This window comes from Rhinoderma darwinii, chromosome 8 (assembly GCF_050947455.1).
Source record: "Rhinoderma darwinii isolate aRhiDar2 chromosome 8, aRhiDar2.hap1, whole genome shotgun sequence".
NCBI lineage: Eukaryota > Metazoa > Chordata > Amphibia > Anura > Rhinodermatidae > Rhinoderma > Rhinoderma darwinii.
In genome coordinates this window covers 10597514-10620836 of record NC_134694.1, presented here as the reverse complement: position 1 = coordinate 10620836, position 23323 = coordinate 10597514, and the positions used below count along the sequence as shown (strand labels likewise).

Here is a 23323-nt window from a genome sequence, read left to right as displayed (position 1 = left end):
AGCTCACTGCCCCTCCAGCTCCGCCCCCTCCCCTCCTGTCACTCAACTGACTAGCCACGCCCCCTCTTCTGCAGCATCTTGGGGTCAGTGACTATAGCCACTGCTGCAGCTGCACAGACCATGTCTGCTGGGACTTGTAGTCCTGCAAACACTCCCTCTTCCATACAATGCTCCTTATCTATCTGAACAACCTAAAACAGCCAATCAGAGCCCGAGTTTCACTTTCCAGTGCAGTTCTGTCACTCTGGTTGCTATGGGAAACAAAGAGACTTTTTCTCAGAGACAATTCGTTTTCTCATGTCCTATATGTCGCAGTTATGTCACACAATTGCAATAGCAAGAATTGCGCTGGGCTATTTTTGACGTAAAATGCGGTAGAACTGCCGACGAAGGCTCCAAACAGAACCACATTTTAGTCTAGGGCTCCGTGGCGATACAGAATTTCCAGCAATACGCAGTAAAATCACAGTATTATGTCCCTCTTACACCATGTTCATTCACTATGTATAATGGGAAAACCCTCAACGTACACGATAAACATGTAAATAAGGCTACAGTAGCCCAATGGAAGCCAAAAGAGCGCCCTTCTGGCCTCCGTCAGGCTGGTTTATGTCAGGATAGGTTTTTTAGGTATGGAATCAGGTAGACTACGCTATTCCATCCCACACGATCCCACCAAAAACATATACTGCGTGGTATTTTTTTTTTTACAAGATGGCCTAAGGCCTTATTCACACGAGCGTATTTCACGTAAAAACAACGACCGTCACCCGGAGCTATGAAATTCAATGGGGACATTCAGACGTTCAGTGTTTTTCACGCAGCGTGTGTCCGCTGCGTGAAACTCACTGCATGTCCCATACTTGTTCGTTTTTTGCGCATCACGCACCCATTGAAGTCAATGGGTGCGTGAAAATCATTGACAGCACACGGACGCACATCCGTGTGCTGTCCGTGTTTCGCGCAACAGTTGCTAAAGAAATGATGAGAAAAAGAAAACCACCTCCTTCAGTTTCTTTTGCTGACGTAAAAAACGCGTGACATACGGATGACACACGCGTGTAAAAAACGCAGACGCGCGATGTACACGGATGTCACACGGAACTGCAATGCAAGAAAAACGCTGCTTTTTTTACGTGCGCAAAACAGACACGTTCGTGTGAATAAGGCTTCAGGGTGGCATCATACGTCGCCAGGGGCTTTTCAATATCTTTTCATGACGTATGAGTTAAACGGATACATTATAGTCTATGGGGCATCTATCAGGCATCCGTTAAACTTATTCGTCACTCGTAGACTAAAATGGTATCAATTTAACGCATACGTCATGAACTCTTATGACCTCAATTCCTGACGTATGCGTTTAACGGATACCAGTATAGTCTATGATGATAAGTGCCACTGTTAGGGTATGTTCACACGGCAGCGTCCGTAACGGCTGAAATTACGGGGATGTTTCCGCCTGAAAACATCCCCGTAATTTCAGCCGTAACGGCATGTGCAGGCGCTTGAACGCCGCGTCCATTACGGACGTAATTGGCGCTGCTATTCATTGGAGTCAATGAATAACGGCTCCAATTACGGCCAAAGAAGTGACAGGTCTCTTCTTTGACGCGGTCGTCCATTTACGCGCCGTCATTTGACAGCGGCGCGTAAATATATGCCTCGTGTGAACAAACGTCTGCCCATTGCTTTCAATGGGCAGATGTTTGTCAGCGCTATTGAGGCGCTATTTTATTCGGGGAAAAAACGCCCGAATTACGTCCGTAATTAGTGAGTGTGAACATACCCGAAGGCATCCATCACAGCCTACGTTTAATGTATACGTCAGGAGCTTTTTCCGAGCGTATACGTCAGACTGGGGCCTTACTATGACTCTCGCGCGACTTCAATGTATCCCTATGAGTAAAAAGGTATTTTTGACGCGTTTTAGAGTATGTGCACACGTAGTGTTTTCAGCCGTGTTTCGGGCCGTAAACGTCCTGAAAAAACGGCTGAAAAATCGGAAGCAGAACGCCTCCAAACATCTGCCCATTGATTTCAACGGGAAATACGGCGTTCTGTTTCGACGGGGCGTTTTTTTACGCCTCATTTTCAGCACCAAAAACGGCCGTAAAAAAGGCAGCGAAAAACGTGAGTTGCTAAAAAAAGTCTGAAAATCAGGAGCTGTTTTCCCTTGAAAACAGCTCCGTATTTTCAGACGTTTTTTGCTAAGAGTGTGAACATACCCTCAAGCCCTAACCTTATGGAGACAGCCACGCATATTTACAGTAATCTCTCCATTCAATCTCCTCCTGGATGCAGCCGATACCTGCCACCGCAGCCTACAGAATGGGGGTCAGGGGACCGCAGTTCTCCCAATAAGTGGGTGTCCCAAAGTTAGGACCAGCGCCTATCAGACATATCTGACATATCCTGAGGATACGCAATAAAAAGTGGAAAAACACCTTTAAAAGAAAATAATCCTAGAATGGCTTCTATGGTTTCCCTGCAGAGATTTGCAAAAGTGAAGAGGCCAAAAATGGCACAAAAAAATTTGGCCGCTTCTCTCCGTTCACCATTGTGAATTTTTTATATTTTTCAAAATTCCCTTTAAAGTAAAACCCGCTGGTCACAGCGCTGGAACAACTGGACCCATCCTCACCATATTGTCCTCAATGTGATCTCTCTTTCAGGAGTCAAGATATAAGATTATTAATGTGCACATAGTCCTACAAGAACATGTGCAGTGATGTAAATAGACCTCGTGGACCAGGGGTGGGAGCGTCCGTTTCATCTATCTTCTCTGGAAATTAAACAAGTCTATAAAAGCCAACAGTGAATGAAATAACACACATGGTCTGAATAAATAAACCTCATACAGAACATTACAAAACTCAACTTTATCCTAACACGTGTAATTGTTAAAAGCGGAGACAAATCCTGGCAGGACCGGCCCATAAATAAACACCTTTCATATTGAATCAATCTGCTGCGCCCTGTCGTGAGTCTTGTTCTCGCCTTATTTCAAATTTAGGTTCGAGACAGAGAAGAAGACGGGGACTTCCACCTTTAGTTACCCCACAACCATGTTATAGACCGTGACCAATGCCCAGCAGGGGTCATAGCATCTTTAACATAGTACTTCCCTATAGAGATCCTAAATTATGGAAATCTCTGACCAGGAATGTGGCTACGTTAGTGGTGTGGCCTCTTTGATTTATGAATTGTGGAAAAGGTAACTTAAAACCCACTGATCTTATCTTCAACATTTCTCTATGATATATCAGGAGATAACTAAAGATAGACTTCTCCTTTAAGACTCTTAAAGGCACAGTTCAAATTTGGGACAACTCCCAATGCAAACAATAATCTACCAAAATAGAGATCGCTCTGCTATTTGAAGAATTGATCCAGAATAGATTGAGACTTTTGCAACAAAGGTCCATTAACGTTCTCTTACATGCCTTTAGTACCAATGGTTTTGCAAATGATATTCATTTTTAGGGTCTATATTTTTTATATTGGAATGTCTGCGTAGAGGAACACAAATTGTTTCTACCCTTTATTGGCAACTAAGCAACAGGTAGAGATTTTCTGTGGTTTTATCCTTTAATAACTTATATACTATAATTTTTTATGGGGTAGACCGCTTTAAATAATACTTGTTTGTTACAAGGGTCCCCTGACTGTAAATTGATCACAGGATGCCCCACTGCTTGGACCACCAGCAATCAGCTGTGGTCTGTGGAGAAATCTTTCAGCAAGTGTTCACTATCCCTGCAGCACCACCGCAGGAGAAATGAAGAATTGCACAGTACCCATTGAAATCAATTGACTGTCCGTGTAATGCACAGACCTGCCGGGTCAACCAGAGTGAGAAATGCGTTCTGTAGCCTCTCTTTCTAGGTTTGTACACTTGTATCATGTATACTTTTGGTGTCACATATATAAAATATTTTTATTATGTCATTTAGCCTCTGTGAAAAAACAAACTGCATTAAATGCATTTAATCATATGCCTGCCTTGTGATATAATGACTGATGCTTATTAATCAGGATTACACATTCCTATAGACCATAAACAAAGGACGTGTGTTCCAGAATCTCCATTTTTATGTATTCTGAGAGGTTTTGCCATAACACAAAGGGTCTCCTGTCTCAGTACTGGAGAAAAAAACCGCCTTGTTGCCCATAGTAACTAAACAAAGTTCATGTTTAATCGTTTCTATCGTAATTAGAAAATGTAGGCTGAGCTGTGATCGCCGGAGAGACTGCACATTTCTCCTGCAGCGGCCACTGCAGGAGATATGTGCTATGGCATAGTGCCCATTCAAATGAATGGCCTACCATGTAATACATGATTGCATTGAGTCCTCCAGAGTGGGAGCTGATGTTTGCAGTAGATCACCCTGGCTATTAGAAGAGAATCCTATCTATGATATCTATATATCCTAATAGTCCATCGTAAGTATTCATTAGGGAGTCCTTCCTAGTCTGGCACGGACACCCCTCTTATAATAGGTACCCTCTGATCAAAAGATGTCTTAGGAACATACCAGTAAAGCCTCATGCACACATCCGTTGCCTATCGTACGGGCGCAAAGTCTGTTGTTTCAATGGACCAAAGTAATGAAATGGCCGAGACTGTTCCGTCAAAAACGAACATGAGTAGGACCTGACTTATTTTTGTCGGAACGGCCACATGGTTCCATTAAGGCAACGGAAGTGCGCATGGCCCCATAGAAACTAATGTCAGTGTGCTATCCGTTAAAAAAAAAACGGATAGCACACGGAAGAAAATAACTGAAGTGGGGATGAGGCCTAATGCCTCATGCACACAACAGTGTGCACCGGCCGAGTCCCTTCAGTGATCCGTGGAAAGACAGGACATGTCCTATCTTTCGACGGATCGGAGAGACAAGTCAGTTTTCACGGACCCGATACACCCGCTAAAGTGAATGGGTCCGTGAAGACGATCGGGTGCCACTCGGATGCCGTTAAAAATGGCCCAAGAGGGCTAAGGGTCCTATTACACGGTCTGACCTGTCTGACCTGGGCCGTGTAAACGAGCGCCGTTCAACGATAAAGCTTGTTGAACGGCGCTCGTTTGCTCCTTTCACAAGGAGATATGTATAGAGATCAGCACTCGTTACTACGATCACTCGTCCCCATGCATTTCTGTCATGTCGGCAGCACATTATTTGCACCCGGAGATGTGCTGCTCACATTGATAATATTTTATGCTGCATAAACGATACAATCAGCCGATGAACGAGCGTTTGTTCGCTCATCGGCTGATCGTTGCCCTGTTTACACATGATCGGGAACGAGCGTTCTGTGAACACTCATTTGCCCGATAATTGGCCCGTGTAAAAGGGCCTTGTCCATGGCACCCATTGTCTGCACTGGGCACATTTATGATCCTTAAAAACTAAAAGCTTAAACTAAACCCCATTAATAACTAAACACGCCGTTAAAGTCAGAGTTGTTTTCTTACGACTCCTTTAATTTGATTCTCCTGAGAATTCTGACAACTTTTTAAGTACTTCTTAATTCACACAAGTCTCCCCATATATCATGTCATTTCTTTGTCCCCCCTGAAAGCTTTACAAGCTCTTCTATAACTACGAGAGATAAAACAGAGACACCCTATAGCCAGATAATGCTGTTTCAGCAAGAAATCAGCCAAACATTTTCCATGAATCCAGGTTTTGTTACAGTCTGACAGATCATTTTTGGTTGGTTCCCAAGTTCCCTGCTTGACGGCCTTTACCTGTTGACTCAATCTTGGAAATCAGCACCCAGTTGTGAGAATGTTACATCGTTGCCAAGCAACCTGGCGGCCCCATCTCATAATTCAGTCCTCCCGGTGCAGCGCCGGGATCCCCTGGGCGTATGGATTTACATGTCATTTGTTTTACTTTGATTGCAAACCAAAACACTTCATGCTTACCCAAGCAAGCAGCGTTGGGCACCGGCCCAAATCAGCGCGGCCTGTAGCTAAAAATATATGTCTAGGGGGAATGTGTGCATTTAACCCTAAAAAATAAGAGCTGTCTACTTACTAAAGTGCTATGTTATATTAATATATCAGGTGACCTACCAGATGTAAGAAATTTAAAGGGGGTCTTCAGAACTATATTGTCTTGAACAGTCCTTAGCGCTATCAGTAAATGCTCGGCCTATGTTTTTAATATGTCCCTATGCTTTTAGTTAAGTCTCTATATATTCAGTTATAGCAGTTTTTTGTTTGTTCCTCTGTAACACATCTCGGCAATGTTACTGCCTTTGGATTAAGAGAATCACTAGGTGTAGTATTACAAGGCAACAAAATAAAACAGCTTTGCCTTTTGATATTAAAAAGTACGCAGAAATAATAGGGACCCATAGCAAATCGTCAGCACTTCCACTAAGTGCCCCGCTACAGTTAATGTCCACTATAATGTTGTATCTTTATAGAGATTGGTACAGCATCCTTCATACATAGAGCTCCAAGTCCCCTGCATCCCTTCACAAAGTCATAGAGTTAAAGGGGTTTTCTCGTGAAGGGCATATGGACGTCACAAAGGGGGGTCCCTGCTTCGAACCTTTTATAAATCAGAATTGGCGGTCTCCAGCTGCCCATTTATTACATGGGTGGCCATTCATGTGAATGGCCACCATGTAAAAGGCCACCACATAATACTACATTTTCTGGCTGCTACTTCATCTGGCAAAATCAGCAGAATTGCCGCAGATAAGACTACCACTTTAAATTATGCCTGTAGCTACCACTAGGGGGAGCTCAGAACATATGGATTTACATAATATTATTGTACTCAATGGGAATCTGTATGCAGTGAGCTTCCCCTAGTGGCAGCTGCAGGCAAACACGATGGGGAAATTTATTATCAGGTGTATGCCAGGTGTTGACACACACCTGCTTTGTGTAAAACATGTTGTCATTTTTTCACATTTGTTCCGCATACGGCACTTTAAAAAAAAAAAAAAGGATTGTGGCTTATTAAAACAGACGGAGCTAACCGCGGTTCTGCTAATTGACTACAATTTATGCCGGAAACTAGCGGAAATCATGGCGCAAATCTACGCCAGCTCATAGCTGACGTAGATTTGACTTTCTGGCACACAGACAACTAAAGATATGCCTAATTTAATACATTTTACATTTACATATTACATTTTACTCCAACGTTCTTGTGATTAACACTCAATAATTACCCCTATGACTGTTTAAAAGGGGAAGCCATTCAGTGCCGGACCCTCTCCCACTATGTGTCCCATAGAAGTCGAGTGGTCTGTCTCTATGGTCGGTATGCCATTGATCTTCATCTTCATTTATATTTAACCTTAAAGTGTAGCTAAATGTTTGACAAACTTCTGACATGTCATAGTGACATGTCAGAAGTTTGGATTGGTGGGATCCGAGCACTGAGACCCCCCACCAATCGCTAGAACAGAGCAGCTGAAGCGCTCGTGTGAACGCTCAGATGCTTAGTTTCTTGTTGGCCTTTTCCGGAAATAAATGTATCAGAGTATGGGCTCAATAGAAAGTCTATGAGCCCGTACTCCGATACATCGGCTTTCCGGAAAAAGCCGAACAGACACGAAGCAGCTGAGCCCTCACACAAGCGCTTCTGACGCTTCGTTTTAGCAAATGTTGGGGGTCTCAGTGCTCGGACCCCCCCAATCCAAACTTCTGACATGTCACTATGACATGTTAGAAGTTTGTCGAACGTTTAGTTACCCTTTAATAAAAAAGTGTTTCTCTTCAATTCTTAGTTCTAAATGTGGCTCAACATATGCTACTCTCTTAATCATATACAAAACTCCAAAATCTCCTTAAAAATCTTTGGCAAGTAAATTTTCACTACCCTAATAAAGTTGTGAGCGAATTCCCACCACTAAGAAAACCTTCACTTGAATAAAGCTGAGCTGCAATACCAGACACAGCCTAAACACAAGAGTGGCACTGTTTCTGTAAGAAAACAGCAACGTTTTTATATTTTTTTAAAAACCCTTTTATAATGAACGAGTTCTCTTCTATGTGCTTTGTCATAATGGAGCAGGACCACTAAGTCTGTTCTGCATCTATATAGCCAAACCAGAATTTTGTGAGCAAAGGAGTGAAGTCATCACTTGGCCTAATCTTACCTTATATCTATAAATAAGGAAATCAAATATTGCGGCTCTGCGCCAAATGTTATGTTTCATTTTATAGACAGAAAGTAATAAGGAATCATCAAACTGGTCCCAGAACCCCCTGACACTAGGATGGCTGCTAATCACAGTAGAAGACACCACCCTTGCAAAGACTTGCTTGCAAAGGATCCTGGGATGCAATGTATACATGTTAAGTCGTTATATAACACGTATCTCTGTACATTTTTAAGACATAAACTGGAACCTAGTGTTGATTTTTTAAATAAAAAACACATGTATTTTTCACCTAGGATAGAACAAGCTTTGTATAGAGTTGAGTTTTACTTCAAACTCCTTCACAACTGCATCGCCACCTGCAGGTTATAAGCAGGTACTATATCATTTGTATCAATGGGTAAAGAAACAACATTTTTTAAACCTAATTCAGCTGCAAAAATCACGGTTACATTGTGAATTTCACTTAAATGTATTTTTTATTTTTTTAAAGGGAGACCAGAAACAGACATACAAAGTAAAGCTTAACATTCAAAATTGGAAATCTGTCATCCAATTTATTGGAGAGCAAATTTGGAAAATTACCAATGGTCCCTTTCATTCTAGTATTGCTGTAAAGTCAAACATGATTCATGAGAAGGTCTATGGATGAGTGGGTGAGGTTTTAAATATCAAGTTTATCCAATAACATTTTGGTCCCTTTGCTGGTGGACCCTCAGCTTATGCATGGCAATTACTTATTTTCAGTCCAGGATTCCTCAAGCTTATTATTCTAGGTCCATTTTGCCATTGGCATAACTGATTTAGTATATTGCTTGAAGGGAACCTGTCATGTTTAACATGGTGTCCTATCTGCAGGCAGCATGTTCTGTAACAGAAGGAGCGGAGCAGAATGATATATAGTTTTGTTAGAAAAGATTCAGAATAACCTGTAATTTATTGATTTAAATCCCTGCTTATTGTGAACCAAAGAGTCCAGTGGGTGGTATCTACTCTTGATTGACAGCCTTCCCTTTATGAGTGTGAGTACAGAAAATCTTCCAATCACTGAGTAGGACCGCCCACTGGACTCTTAAACTCAGAGTTGGCAGGGTATTTAAATCAATAAATTACAGACTATCCTAATTTCTTTCCCCCAAAAAGATGTACATTAATCTGCTCTGCTCCTCCTACTCTATTACATGTCGCTCACGATTAGACTGCATGTTTGACTTGACACTTTCCCTTTAAATAAGCAACAGGACAGGACAAATACTGAGGAGGCACATGCCCGTGTATGTGGGCAGCAGAGTCATGGTGAGCCACCTCTCTTTACCACAGCTTGTCAAGTGTAGAGAATGTTTACCCAGATCACCATGCTTCCCCAGCCCTGTGTGCCCTGGCATCTGCTGACGCCATCACCGTTTTCCTGTAGTACCTTTTTACCTGACAGAGGTTTTTCCCACTTTTTTCTATCAGAAGCCACCAAGTGTTACATCTCAGGTGTAGTGCTACAAATGGCAGGTTCTGGCTGCCCAGACTAGGAGAACTCGGTTCCCCCTTGGGAGGAGGGGGCATAGGAACAAGCACTTTGGCATTTTTAGCTTAGAGCAGCAGTTGTCACTCCGACTCAAGACATCTCACCCCATCATCCAATACTCGCTGTAGTTATTTTTACCCCCACGGTTCAGATTGTGGGACATTAGACAGATCAATATTTTGTAATCGGCAATCCCAATGAGAAGGTCTTTTAAGGAATTGGATCTGAAGATATCTGAGCCAAAGTTCTTATTACAATTTTCTTGTATGATGACGTACATGTCCCTTTAAACAAATGCTTTTTTGCCTATCATGTCGTTTTCTGTTGACGATGGCATCTGGATCCCACATGTACAGTGAGAAGAAATGTGATATGACGGTGAGCAGTAGAACTGTCCATGTGATGACACTGGCATAGTGAAGGGTGCAGTAATATTTATTCATATACTAAAGGGTAATTGGCAGGAGAGAAGAAATAAATTGAGAACACTTTACAATTCATCCACTGAGATCACAATGCATAAAATTGTATCATTAGATATTGGAAAGCAGAAGTCTAACTGGTAAGTTGGGGTTTGTATTAGGACCCTGCATTTGGTTTCAATGCAATGTTATTGGCAAATTTATATTTTTAGGTTCCAGAACACATGACACACTGACACTTCGAGGACAGGATAATGATACACTGAAACTTGGGGTACAGGACAATGACAGACTGACACTTGGGCTACAGGACAATGACACGCTGACACTTGGGGTACAGGACAATGACACGCTGACACTTGGGGTACAGGATAATGGCACACTGACACTTGGGGTACAGGACAATGACACGCTGAGACTTGGGGTACAGGACAATGACACGCTGACACTTGGGGTACAGGATAATGACACACCGACACTTGGGGTACAGGATAATGAAACACTGACACTCGGGTAGAGAACATTGACACACTGACACTTGGGATGAGAGAACATTGACACACTGACACTTGGGGTACAGGACAAAGACACACTGACACTTGGGGTACAGAACATTGACACACTGACACTTGGGGTACAGGATAATGACACAATGACACTTGGGGGTACAGGACAATGACACACTGACACTTGGGGTACAGGATAATGACACACTGACACTCGGGTACAGAACATTGACACACTGACACTTGGGATGAGAGAACATTGACACACTGACACTTGGGGTACAGGACAATGACACACTGACACTTGGGGTACAGGATAATGACACACTGACACTTGGGGTACAGGACAATAACACACTGACACTTGGGGTACAGGATAATGACACACTGACACTTGGGGTACAGGAAAATGACGCTGACACTTGGGGTACAGGATAATGACACACTGACACTTGGGGTACAGGACAATGACACTGTCATTGTTCTGTACCCCAAGTGTCAGTGTGTCATTGTCCTGTACCTCAAGTGTCAGTGTGTCATTGTTTTGTCATCCAAAGTGTCACACTGACACTTGAGGTACAGAACATTGACACACTGACACTTGGGGTACAGGATAATGACACAATGACACTTGGGGTACAGGACAATGACACACTGACACTTGGGGTACAGGTTAATGACACACTGACACTTGGGGTATAGGACAATGACACACTGAAACTTGAGGTCACTCGGGATACATACTAATGACACATATTGACAGGATAATGACACACTGACAATTGGGGTATAGTATAATGACACATTGACACTTGTAGTGACAGAGCAATGATACACTGACACTTGTGGCACAGAACAATGACACACTGACACTTGCAGCACAGAACAATGACACTTGGGGTGACACTACAAGGACACATTGACACTTGAGGTACAGAACAATGATACACTGACACTTGGGGTGACTGTACACTAGCACCGTAACACTTAAAACCCCATAAAAATGGACCATGATAATTTGGGGTCTTACTGACACTTAGAAGTGTAACTTAAGCCTTTTAACAGTCCCAACATTCTGATTGCTTCACAATGTTTCGGGGAAAACCTTCCTCATGCTTTTAAATGAATGACTGTTACATTTTGTTACATTCGTATCTGAAATCCTTATCTGTCCCTTGGAGGTGTCTGACTGTGGGAATGTTATGTGAGAGTGGCATTCATTGGGGTGAATAATCTTTCCCTGAAAATGTTACATTAGCCCTTCAATTTGTGGAATATAATGAAACGATGCTCAAAGCGTGCACAATAACAACATGCCCATCATGCCCTCCTCCTCCAGCAAACAAAATCATAACCTCTGTAGTAGTTACCTACCATGAAGAGCATATTTCAGTAATTCCTTACCTGCCATTTGTCCTGATCCTGCATCTGAATTGTCTTCAAGGTCCAAGGATCCAGCACAGGCCAGCATCAAAAGGAATAGCAGTGGTGCCAGCTGGCAGTGCCCCCGGGTCATGTCCATAGTCCTCCTTATTCCTTGTGGGAAAATGCATCCAACCTCTGCACTTCTTTGCTGGTCAAGCAACAGAGTTTATCCAACACCCACAGCTATATGGTTGTTTCTATAATAGTCCCTGTCTTTTCTCTGTTCTCCATTCCAGACACACCAGTTTCTCTTATACCTCTTATTATGCAGCCCCTAAAATAATAGGGTTTAGTACCCCCTCTTCTGCAATCCTGAAGTCTCCCCGGTACATCTATCTAACCCTTTCATAAAGATGATCTACCTGAGGGTACTTTGTGCAGCATTTGGGGTGCTATCCCAGTAAAATATAATGGTGGTTAATATTAAAAAGGTGGGTTCAGCTCTTACATTTTCTCTAGTGAAAAGCAGAGAAAAGTCCAGCAGCACATCCTTCTCTGCAGAGCAGTTCTGAGACTCCGCAGTCCATTCTCAGCTACATAGACTTAGATACACCCACTGAGGGGCTCAGCCATTCAGGAGGGGGTTGGGGACAGCCCCCTCCTCAAATTGCTAAAGTGCAGGTGGAGGGAGGGGGGGCGAGCCACCTGTACAGTAATGACTGAGTGGATAGATGTAGGAAGGGGCTGCCATGTCTGAGTCCAGCTGTGCAGTAGGGGGGACATGTAGTGAAGTTCTGATAGAAGTGCGAAGGACAACAGAGGAGCCTCCAGGAATTCTTTATATTTTGTTAAACATTCTGCAGTTTATGGGAATATGAATTCCTTTGTGACTCTAGTGTTACATTGGGAACAGTGCTGAGTGTGAGAAGAAGTTTCATCAGATTTGTGTAATGGAGAAATGTGTTATCTGATTTGTGGTTAGTATAACATACCCAGCAGCCTGACAATATGCAATACAAGAACAGCCGCAATATATGACTGGTACATCCTGAATTTCATAAAACACCTTTTCCCTCTTGAAAGTTCAATACAGTTGTTTCTTAGTTATGTCTTTTCCAGGGAGAGCTGGGTAGCAGATAATATAGCAGCCATTACTAATTGTACAGGGGTTGCCAATCCAGCTGTCCCAAAACTCCTAAGTATATTTAGTAACACATCAACCATGCTGTACATAGTTATTGCCATTCAGCGGTTTGGGAGTGACGATATCTGGGGGATCCATAATTGTGTTTATCATCCAGCCGGCAAAAAAACCTGAAAAGGACAGGTAGAGATTGCAAAGTGTTGTTGCAAATTGCTACCTTTTGCCATGGCTGCTCCACGATTGCAAGGCATGTAGAGCTTGATCTCCTGCTTGATTTCAATAGACACTGTGTAATGCTTCATTTCTCCTGTGGTGGCGCTGCAGGGAATTGAACACTTGCTGCTGGGTTCACACACAAATTACACGTGATTGCAGGAAACCCTGTGATCATCTTGTTGTCAGAGGACTATCACTATAGTGTTATAGTAACTATATTTTTCTCCACATGGAAAGAAATACAAAGAGCTTAAAAGGCTTTAAAATAAAAAAAAGTAATACTCTCCTTACCAATCCCCTGCTGCTCGCATGATTTTCCTCTATCCTGCTGGTCTCCGTTTACCCGGCTCCAGCGATGACGTGATGACATGACAAGGGACTGATGCAGCCAATCAATGGCTGTTGCGGTGACGTGTTGATACCACTGAGCACACCGCTGCAGCGATCACGTGTCATGATGAGACATAATCGCTGGAGCTGGATAAACAGAGACCGATGGGAGACCAGGAATGTGTCGGCACAGGAGCGGCAATGGATTGGTAAAGTATGTTTTTTTTGTAAATTTAGACCATTTTAAGATTTTTGTAATAAAAAAAATATGATGGGGTTGGATAACCCCTTATAATTCTTCCCCATGTAGACAAGAATGAGGTTACAACAACACTGCCCCCTATATAGAAAAACTAAGGTTTGAGCGGATAGGAGAAATCTAATGCCTGACTGGAGTTGCTCCTTAAATCCAAACCAAATCGTCTGATCAAATGGCGACAATGCGTGACAAACTCCCAAACCCCTCAATAATAGACAAACAATGCCAAAAACAAGACACCACTTTTTCTTATTTGCCAAGTTTTATTTAAGTTCAAGGACTTTTTGCTTCTTACAAAATTGGTAATTGTAGAATCAATCGCACAATCTGGTGTCTGGGCTGATAGTTATGATTCAGACAACAGACTATTCAACGTTTCTAGATGTGTTGAAGGGAAAAAAATTGTGTCCAATTTTCAAAACGTTTTTGTGTTTTTTTCATAGAAATTTTTGCAACAAACCCCCAATTATTATCAAATATAAATAAAAATAAACAACAGATGAGTACATCGTATCAAAAAGAGTACGAAGAGATGTTTAGCATTTTCCATGCAAGTAATGGTTTTTTTTTTTGTTGCTTTTTTTTTTTTTATAATTTAATATGTATATAGTTTACATGCAAACATTAATTATGCAAGGTACGGCCAGTTCAGTCTGGTTTGGGATGCAAACAATTAAGTGGAGGACTTTTTTTTAAGTGGCAACAGCTCACAAAGTTAGTCATTTTTGAGTGAGGTGCATTGTCTATAATGGCTGACGTCTTGCTAAAGTCAACAAAAAGACAACGACAGCCATTTCCGGCAGCACGGGGGTCAATGCCACCCGTGATGCCAGTTTATCCCACTGCAAATTAGTCTAACTTATATACAAACACCATAACAGTACAATATTTGATCATCTGTCTGTAGGGAAATAGAGGAATCAGTGCAAACCTATCTTCAACACTCCTGTCCTTAAATACCAAAAATTCTCAGAGCAAGTTCTGCAAGGAGGGCAATTATTTTAGAAAAAAACAGGAGATGCCGCATGATGTAAACTAGGGTTAGTTGGCCCCCTAAGACCTCCATTATTGTGGAACCAAAGGCCATATCAGTTGTATTTCATTCCTAACAATAGCTTCACACTAGAGAAGATCAAAAATAAAGTACAAACAACCTTCGTAGCCTGGGAGGACCCAACATCATTTTAGCCCAGGACACATATACATTCAATCAAATATCTCCAAGACCGGAGGAGCCGCTTAAATAGGAGTCCCTTTAATGCACAGAAGTGCAACAAATTGGAGATACCACATTTTTGCAAAAAGACCCTCAAATGCTCCGTTGACCTGCAGCTCATTGCATTGCCTCATTGGATAGAATGTATCTTGTCAATGTGCCCCCTTTCTTAGCTGCCAGCTTAAATTGAAATTGTAAAGACCTCCAAGCAAGCGTAAAATAATTTTGGATGCAAAGATAGAACAGGGAGGTTGGTGAAATATGCCGGCAATTTCTTAATTTTTCTTTAAAAAAAAAAAAAAAAAAAAAAAAGCTCTGCATAGCATATTGTATGTCACCCAAAGTATGTCAATGAGTTTAGAGTCAGATGTGATATTCAAAAGAGAGAGGTTCCCCTACAACAGATAAACTTTTACTAAAGTGCGTGCATTGTAAGATAACTGTGCTTCAACCTAAGGGGTGAGTCACCTGTATTACCCATTATCAATCTCACCTCGGCCCCCCCTATATTTCTTAACCCCCCCAAATATCACCGGCCAAGTGGACAGCTATGCCATAAGCACAGCCTAAAGAAGACTCGCATTACCCCCATCATGCTTAATGCCTCACATACAGCACTGAAAAACAAATTGTACAGCCCAACAGGGAGAATAAGGACCTGGTGTGTGTGTGTACGGATGAAGGCAAGGGCCGTAAATTCCAGCGCATAAAACAACAATGTCCCAATTCCCTGCGGGGTGAGTGACATTTTCATGCTGCAAGCACAAAATGCTTCTTTTTGTTCATGTCAAGTCTTTTTTTATTTTATTTTTTTTAGCATATTTTTGTTTATTTTTCTTTGTTCTTTTTATTGTTTTTTTTTTTTTTTTACAAAATGTGAAATTTGTGCCTGTTTTATCTTTGTCTTAGGGAACATAAAGAAAATAAGAACATAGAAAAGATTTGGTCGCAGTTATCCATAAGCCTTGAAATGGTAAAGTCCAACGAACAAAGCGTTGGATGAAAGGTGGATTTCTTGGCATCTGCTGATTCGATCCTTGCATAGCCCTGTGGGGAAAATGCGCTTCTTTTTCCGCATGCAGAGGGCACAATCTTTTCTAAAGGGCGGTTTTCATTTGGCAGTAGTACAGGCCTGGTTCCCCTGCCCCCTGTATAAATTGTACCCGACATCTATAACCTCTAGACACGTAAAATACGATACGACTGGTGGAACTGGCATTGATTCAACTTTATCTCCTGCCAAAATTTTTATCAACATTGAAAGTGGAATGATATAATAACCCAACCCTTAAAAACTCCCTACAAAACTTGCCTCCATCATCTGGTGTTTCAACCAAGGGAGTACATACTACGGAGGCAGCCCATGGAGAGAGGTGGCCCAGCCCTGGTTGGACTTATCCCCTTTGCTGATGCCTGTGCAGGTCTCCCCTCTATGAGGAACTGCATTGTAAGCAAGCAAGAGGGTGGGTAATTGGGCCAAACCATCAAACACCAGGCCCACCTGTCCTGGGTGGCACCATAATAAGGGGCCCAGTTTGATCTTGTGCCCCCCCCCACTCCTATATACGCCACAGGATTTAACAAAGGGGGAGGGTGGGGTTCACGTAGGCAGAAGATAGTACGGTCTCTAGTATATATACATCTATACTACAAAAAAATAATCCTTCCTCTTAATTCCTAACACTGTAAATAATAATCCCGTATATTAGACAACAATTTGCACTTAATGCAATTGATGTCATAAGCCCTTTCTAGGTTAAATGAGTTACTATAGACATGCAGGTATGTTGACAATGAAATGCTGGGGTAATCTTATTTCCGACACAGATATGTCTGAGCATTCCCAAAAAGGGAGACAGTAAAATGTACTGACATGTTGCTGATGTCTGTATTAAAGGGAATAGACAATATGGATCTGCGACCCTCCCCCCACCGCTATATTTAAAATACAAATATACGTTCATATAAATATCTGATCTCCAGCGCTGAAAACCAAAGCAGCAAGAGAAAAAAAGATGGAAGTCCAGCAACCCTGAAACTTACAGTGATAAAAACGTCATACTGGTGTGTTGTTTAGAGGTACCGACACAAAGATAACACAACATTAAGGAGAGAACCCACTCCAAGTCTTATCTCAGGAGGACTTTACAATTAACAGGGGTCTATTGGAACAGAGTGGCTACTTCAGTTCAGTTGCTTATTGTCTGTGCAATATCCCTTCAACCTCTGGTGGTCTTTGATGAGTTAATATAGGTGGTCCCTCCTTTAGGACCTTCATTATTTAACCAGAGAGTGGCTACAAAGAGTGTCTCTCGCTCTGGAGGACCCTGCATGTCAATCCGTTACACAAACAGCCTAATGATTTCAATGGGCATTGTGTAATGCATATTTTCCCCTGTGGGTGGCACTGCAGGGGAATTAAACACTTGCTGCCGGGCTCCCCCTGGGACTGTCGAAAGTGAGCAACCACATTAATCGGAGGGCTAGAATAGACTGAGTCCCTAAATATCTGGAGCAGTGGTCCCCAACCTGTGGCTTTCTAGCGGAACTACAACTTTCAGCAAGTCTTGACAGCCATACTAGGGTTCTAGTTTTGCAACAGCTGGAAAGCCGCAGGTCGTAGACCACTGATTTAGAAAATAATAACAGATATAGATACTGTATGTTCTAAATGCCCAAACGTTTCACGCAGTCTTTTCTGTCATCAATTCTATGGTATCGACAAAACTGAGGGTAGATGAGATGACGTGTTTATACAATGAAATGAGATAAAAATGTCGCCCTTTTCACAAGACAAGTATCTGTAAAATGTAGGCACTTAGCAGTGAAATGAAATATAGTGTGACTTTTGCAATAGTGTAATGTTCACGCCTGAAATGTCACATGTAAATGGTGATCGCCCCTTTATATATATATATATGCTATATAACGTATAGTCTCTCTACCGTACCCGAGTCTGACTTTTGTAGTATATTGTGCTAGATAGAAATCTAGTGTATGTAAATATAATCTTCTCACATGGTGTCAATGACATAACTATAACGTATCCATAAACCAACCTATAACACCTAAATCCTGCAAAAATATATTGTAGAACTTACTCGGAAACCTGCTTCCGTATGAGTGGCCTCTGTCCGTCAACTTTTCTTAAGACTTGATGAAGTAAAGCAAGGCTTCACGTGGTCCCCTTAGATCTGTTCTACCGGATATGAAATCTTAAAATCTCTCGCAGCCGTTCATATCATGTCTGGAAAAGTCTTTGGAAAATCAGCTTTGCCCTTAAAATAGATAACTATTGTTATAGATTATATGCACAGAACAGATACAATGTAACCCAATGTCGTGCCCTCTGTATATCTCTATCATGTTGTGCTTTCCATTTGGATTATATGCTACATGTGAATATAAAGGCCACATAGCGCTATCAGCATCTGATCTGCCCCGAGTGCCTTATTGCCATAGGACAGGTTTATACACCAGCTCAAGCAATGATGAACTTGGTGATTGTGGTACACTGGGCGTTGAAAGATTGGCACAGTGTTGCCTGCAGTTTAGTGAGACGCAACGCATTTGGCACAAAGACATAGAACACGTTGCCTCTAGGATTGTATGGCACAGGAAAGAAAACGCCCACGCTTGCTCTGCAGACACGTCATACAATCATCTGTAGTACTGGGTGCTATTAAGATAGAAAATGATAAAGAAATATAGACTGCTGTGTGATATGCCGTCTTCAAGGGGTTGCTCGGTGCAAAACGTGACCATTGTCGTAGACGGTGTATTATGGACTGATATGAAGACTTTGGGAACAAGCATCTCTCAATTGGTAACGGAGCAGGTTCCCTGTACAAGTTGTCAAATACATTTAATAAAAAAATAATAATAATAAAAAAAAAATGATTAAAACACACATTAGTGCACCTTCGTTGACCAAATCATGTGCAAAATAACACACTAGCCAATAACATGCATGCTCAGACCTGTGCGTTACCATAATCTAGGCTATGCTGAGGATAGGAAAGGCTTACTGGTGAGATTCAGGACAGTGAACAGATTTGTGCCAATGGAGCTCCCCAATTTTTTACTGTGATGCGATGGGGACACCACTTGCACTGGTAAAAATGACATTTCATCAGCAGCGTACACACAGACATACAAACAAACACAAACTTCTCAAACGGTTATCTGGACCTTCGTTTTCTATCAGTCAAGGTAACTGTCACTCAGGCATCACAAAATTTCCATAAAATAAACAGTACTGTTCTCGGTAAACACAGGGCACATGTTGAACCTTTGCGGTTCTTCGTTAGATTTGGCATGCCATTGAGCCTGGGTGTTGGCGATACAGCGTTATCATCTAGTGTGGTGTCTTCGACCAACGAATGACGCTTTTTTTTTTCTGCTACACATGTCATGCTTGAAATACCAACTCTCTTACAAAAAATGTCTACTGTGGGGTCACCACCGGTTTAGAGAGCAAGAAAAAGTAGAGGGTTTACAAATAAGTACAAAAACCGTACACTGTATTGGGTCATGGCTATTGATGTAAATGGAACTTGAAGAGTAGATCATGTGTCCTCCACTCAAGTGGAGCCGTAAACTCGTGAAGAGGTTGAGAATGGAAAAAAGTTGAAGGATGGGATGTTGAGTGGGAGATCGGGATCTGTAACTTCCCATGAACTCTTGGAGGATGACGTAGGAAGATGAAGGGCTTGACAATCACTCCCTTGTATCCTTGAAGTCTATATAAATAATAAAAAAGCAACCTCAATACTCTGCGGTCCTAACCCTGATGCTCTTTCCTTTACATCTATATCTTCTTCCAGCTTCCTCATACTTCTGGTATTCCATTTACTATGAAATAGGCATCTTAACGCTCCCCAAAAGGAAGACTCAAAATGACCAAGCCAGAACAAGTTTTAACGGAGACCTGCTCTGGAGTCCCTGCCCATTCCTCGTTTCTTCCTTAAATTTGTTCCTGTTTATCCATGTTTTTAGGTTCCCCAAGATGGCTGCCTCTGCTCTCCCGTAACATGCTCTGATGTCACGGCGATCTGCCAGCTGATGATAAAACTCATCAGTAGTTACTCAAACAAGTGGCCCAACTCCAGTCCCCAGGCTTCCCTTACTTCGGCTTTCCTTGGAAGCGGGGGTGCGAGTTGGAATGTGTCTTGGGTTCCTGTGCTAGCACCAATCATCTTCGTCTGCTTCGTGGTAGTAACTTCGTACTCTGGGAGTTGAGCCAGACCCTGTACTGAGCCCTAAGGCATAGTGATAGCCATTTGGAACCCTGGAGAGCTGGTGGGAATGGGAGGTAAGTGAGGACACATAGGAAGTCCGAGAGGAACGTCCAGAGTTGCTAGCCAATGCCTCCTCAAAGGTTAACGCGTCCTCAGGCAGTGGACAGAAGCTGTCGGAATCTTGTCGTGGCCCTAGGTAGGGGTCAGAACCGATGCGCGTGACTGTGCAAGCAGAGGGGCTTGGAGAGTCGCTATACAGCAAGGTGTTGTGCTCTGATAAGCCCCGGCTGAGCCTCCCAGGGGAGTAACTTGGTCCTGCAAAGTGCACAGGGGAGGAGTGAGCTGTCCGGTAGGTTACATTTGGCCGAGGAGTGAGAGGAGTCTGGGGTAGCTGTCTCCGGACTGCCCGGCATGGGGTGCTAGCACCGGAGCTGGTCAAACGTGGACTCCCATTTGCCGAACCGCTGCCCTAGAGTGAAAGGGTGAGAAAGCACATCAAAACAGCACAGGAACACATGATGGAAACACAACACAAAAAGACACGTCAACACCAAATGACAACAAAAACAACGGACATTGAAATTAATTGAGATCATCACACAGATACACAAAACAAATGGTGGCAGAGGGGAAATACATTGGAAAACAAAGGGATTAAGCCACGATGAACCACACAAAGCACAAATGTGTAAAGCAGGAAGCCAAAAGGTAAACAGAGACAAATTGGAAAAATTAAGAGGTAATGGTGCAAGAAAGAAAAAAGAGAAAAATAAAGGAGAATTTAGAAAAACAAATAACACAATTCTGAGCACAGATATTTAGAAAAAATACAATACTCCATGTATGAGGGGTAATGCCTAAATTCAAGTTATTGCTGTCATAATCTGGAGCGTACAACTTCTCTCTTACACAGTCTACACTAATCATCTATCATCGACCTCCTTGCAAACAGTGGTGATCCTCAGTTGAGGGCACGGATCCTGGAGATTAGCTTGATTAAGTCTTGGAAAGCTTGGAAAGCTTGAGTAAGCCTTATTGGAAAGTATGTAGGGTCGAGACTGGCCCGCCAGAGTACCAATACCTGCTGTGGGTCAAGGCTCTGACACAGCAATGGGCTCCAAAGGTCCAGCAGAAAACAACCCCATTTGTAGCGGACTTTTGACCCCCTAGCTGACATTTAAAGTTGGTGTACCCTAACTAATCATAGTGGTTACTGGATAAGTTAAGGTGGGTTTAGAGCGATTGTTTGAGTGATAATGCAATTTCAGACTTGATGTTACCAAAGCCTCATAACCTCATACAATATCAGCAACACATATGTTCACACATGCAATGATGTACACCTGTATGTAGACACATATGGAAGACACATGCCCCATAAAGACATGTGGAGAGCAGAATCACATAAAACATCAAGGACTTATAGTCAAAGGTGGTAGTAATAAGACTACAGTGTTGTAGTGGGGTGACTTTCAATACAACAGATTTTCAGGTGATCAGAATTCATTGCATGAATGAAATTTGGAAAAGGAGAAACTGCCTTATGTCCTTATTCGCACTGGAAGACAATTCCGTGAACCCCTTAAGGCTATTTACTCCTTCGAAAGTGTGTTGTTTTTTTTAATAAAAATGTCAGTCAGTGTGTTTGGTGCAACTTTCAAATTAGTTTTTATTAAAAATTATTTAAACTTTTTGAGATACAGCTGCTTTCTATTCTGTCTACAGAGCAGCTGTATCATTCGCTAAGACCTGTATCCGTCAGGTCTGCGGGACTGACCGGTTCAGTGTCAGTGGGCGGTGCGTGTCTCTCACATGCAGGATCCACACATAATCTATCACATCTAAGTTATGAACTTAGATGGGATGGATAACAGGTGGACCATGCATGTCAGAGTCACACAAGACCCGCTTTCACTAAACCCGTCAGTCCCGCGGACCTGACAGGTACAGGATTCAGCGAATGATACAGCTGCTCTGTAGACAGAATACAAAGCAGCTGTATCTCAAAAAGTAAAAATAATTTTTAATAAAAACGTATTTGAAAGTTGCACCAAACACACTGACTGACATTTAAAAAATAAAAATAAATAAAAAGCAAATCACTTTCAAGGGTTTACATAGTCTTTAAGGTGAGGCCACATGTAGCAACCATTATTCGGCTGATGCGTGGTTATACACCATAACAGCATATGCTTTTAGCATGAATCTATATATGTCTGATAGATCAACATTGCAGTGAAGAACAGTGAAATCTCTTTGGGGCGAACACCCAAAATTGCACTAAAAAGTGGTATTTTTAAAAAAGAAGGCCAGTATGCATAATATATGGTGGAACCAAAAATCGGACACAGGAAATCTGACCTGGTCTCACCTGTCTTTGTGTTGAGTGCTCTTGTCCAGAACTGGGTGATGCGGCTCGACTGTGATCAGAATGACGTGGATGACCTGAATCGCGGCTGCCGTATCGGTCACACGAGTAAAAGCGCTGTTTCTCCGATGATGATGGGGGCTGCTGCTTTCGTTCCTGGGACCTTCCTCTTTCTTGCCGTCTCTCTCGGGGCGCAGACTCTGAAGCCATGAACCAGATGCTTGATTTTAGCAAGGACGCAGAATAGAAATTGCATATACACTTATACAAAAGACAAAGAACATTCCGTTTTCAATACCGTAACTTTTAGCTTCCTTCCCCTAACACACAAATAATTGACAACTTTTCATTAGCGTGTATACAGGGAGAGCTGTCAATCATCAGTGTATGGGTGGGCGAAGCAGGACTCACAGGCTTTCTCTATGAGTGATCGTGTCGTGCAAGACTCACAGGCTTTAACTATGAATGGTCGCAGGGTGCATGACTTACAGGCTTCCTCTATAACTGGTCGGGCGAAGGACTCTCCTCTATCCTATGTTCCCCTCATATAGGAGACCTGACAGATCTGCTTTTCTTTCATTTACAATTAAATTAACCATACC

At 42.3% G+C, this 23323-nt stretch overlaps 1 protein-coding gene across 10 annotated transcripts in view; it reads right to left on the bottom strand.

The window, feature by feature from the left end:
* Positions 1-14140: 14140 nt before the first annotated feature.
* The window catches only part of CACNA1B (calcium voltage-gated channel subunit alpha1 B), a 214581-nt gene continuing 205398 nt past the window's right edge, over positions 14141-23323 (bottom strand). For 8 of the 10 annotated variants that reach the window (XM_075835026.1, XM_075835028.1, XM_075835025.1 and 5 more), the window contains 2 exons: positions 22725-22921; positions 14141-20822 (listed from right to left, as the gene is read on the bottom strand). In XM_075835026.1, coding sequence (XP_075691141.1) covers positions 20298-20822; positions 22725-22921 — 722 coding nt within the window. In that variant the 3' untranslated portion in view covers positions 14141-20297. Of the gene's footprint in view, positions 20823-22714; positions 22922-23323 lie in introns of all 10 variants that reach the window. The other 2 variants (XM_075835034.1, XM_075835035.1) reach the window with 2 other exon arrangements.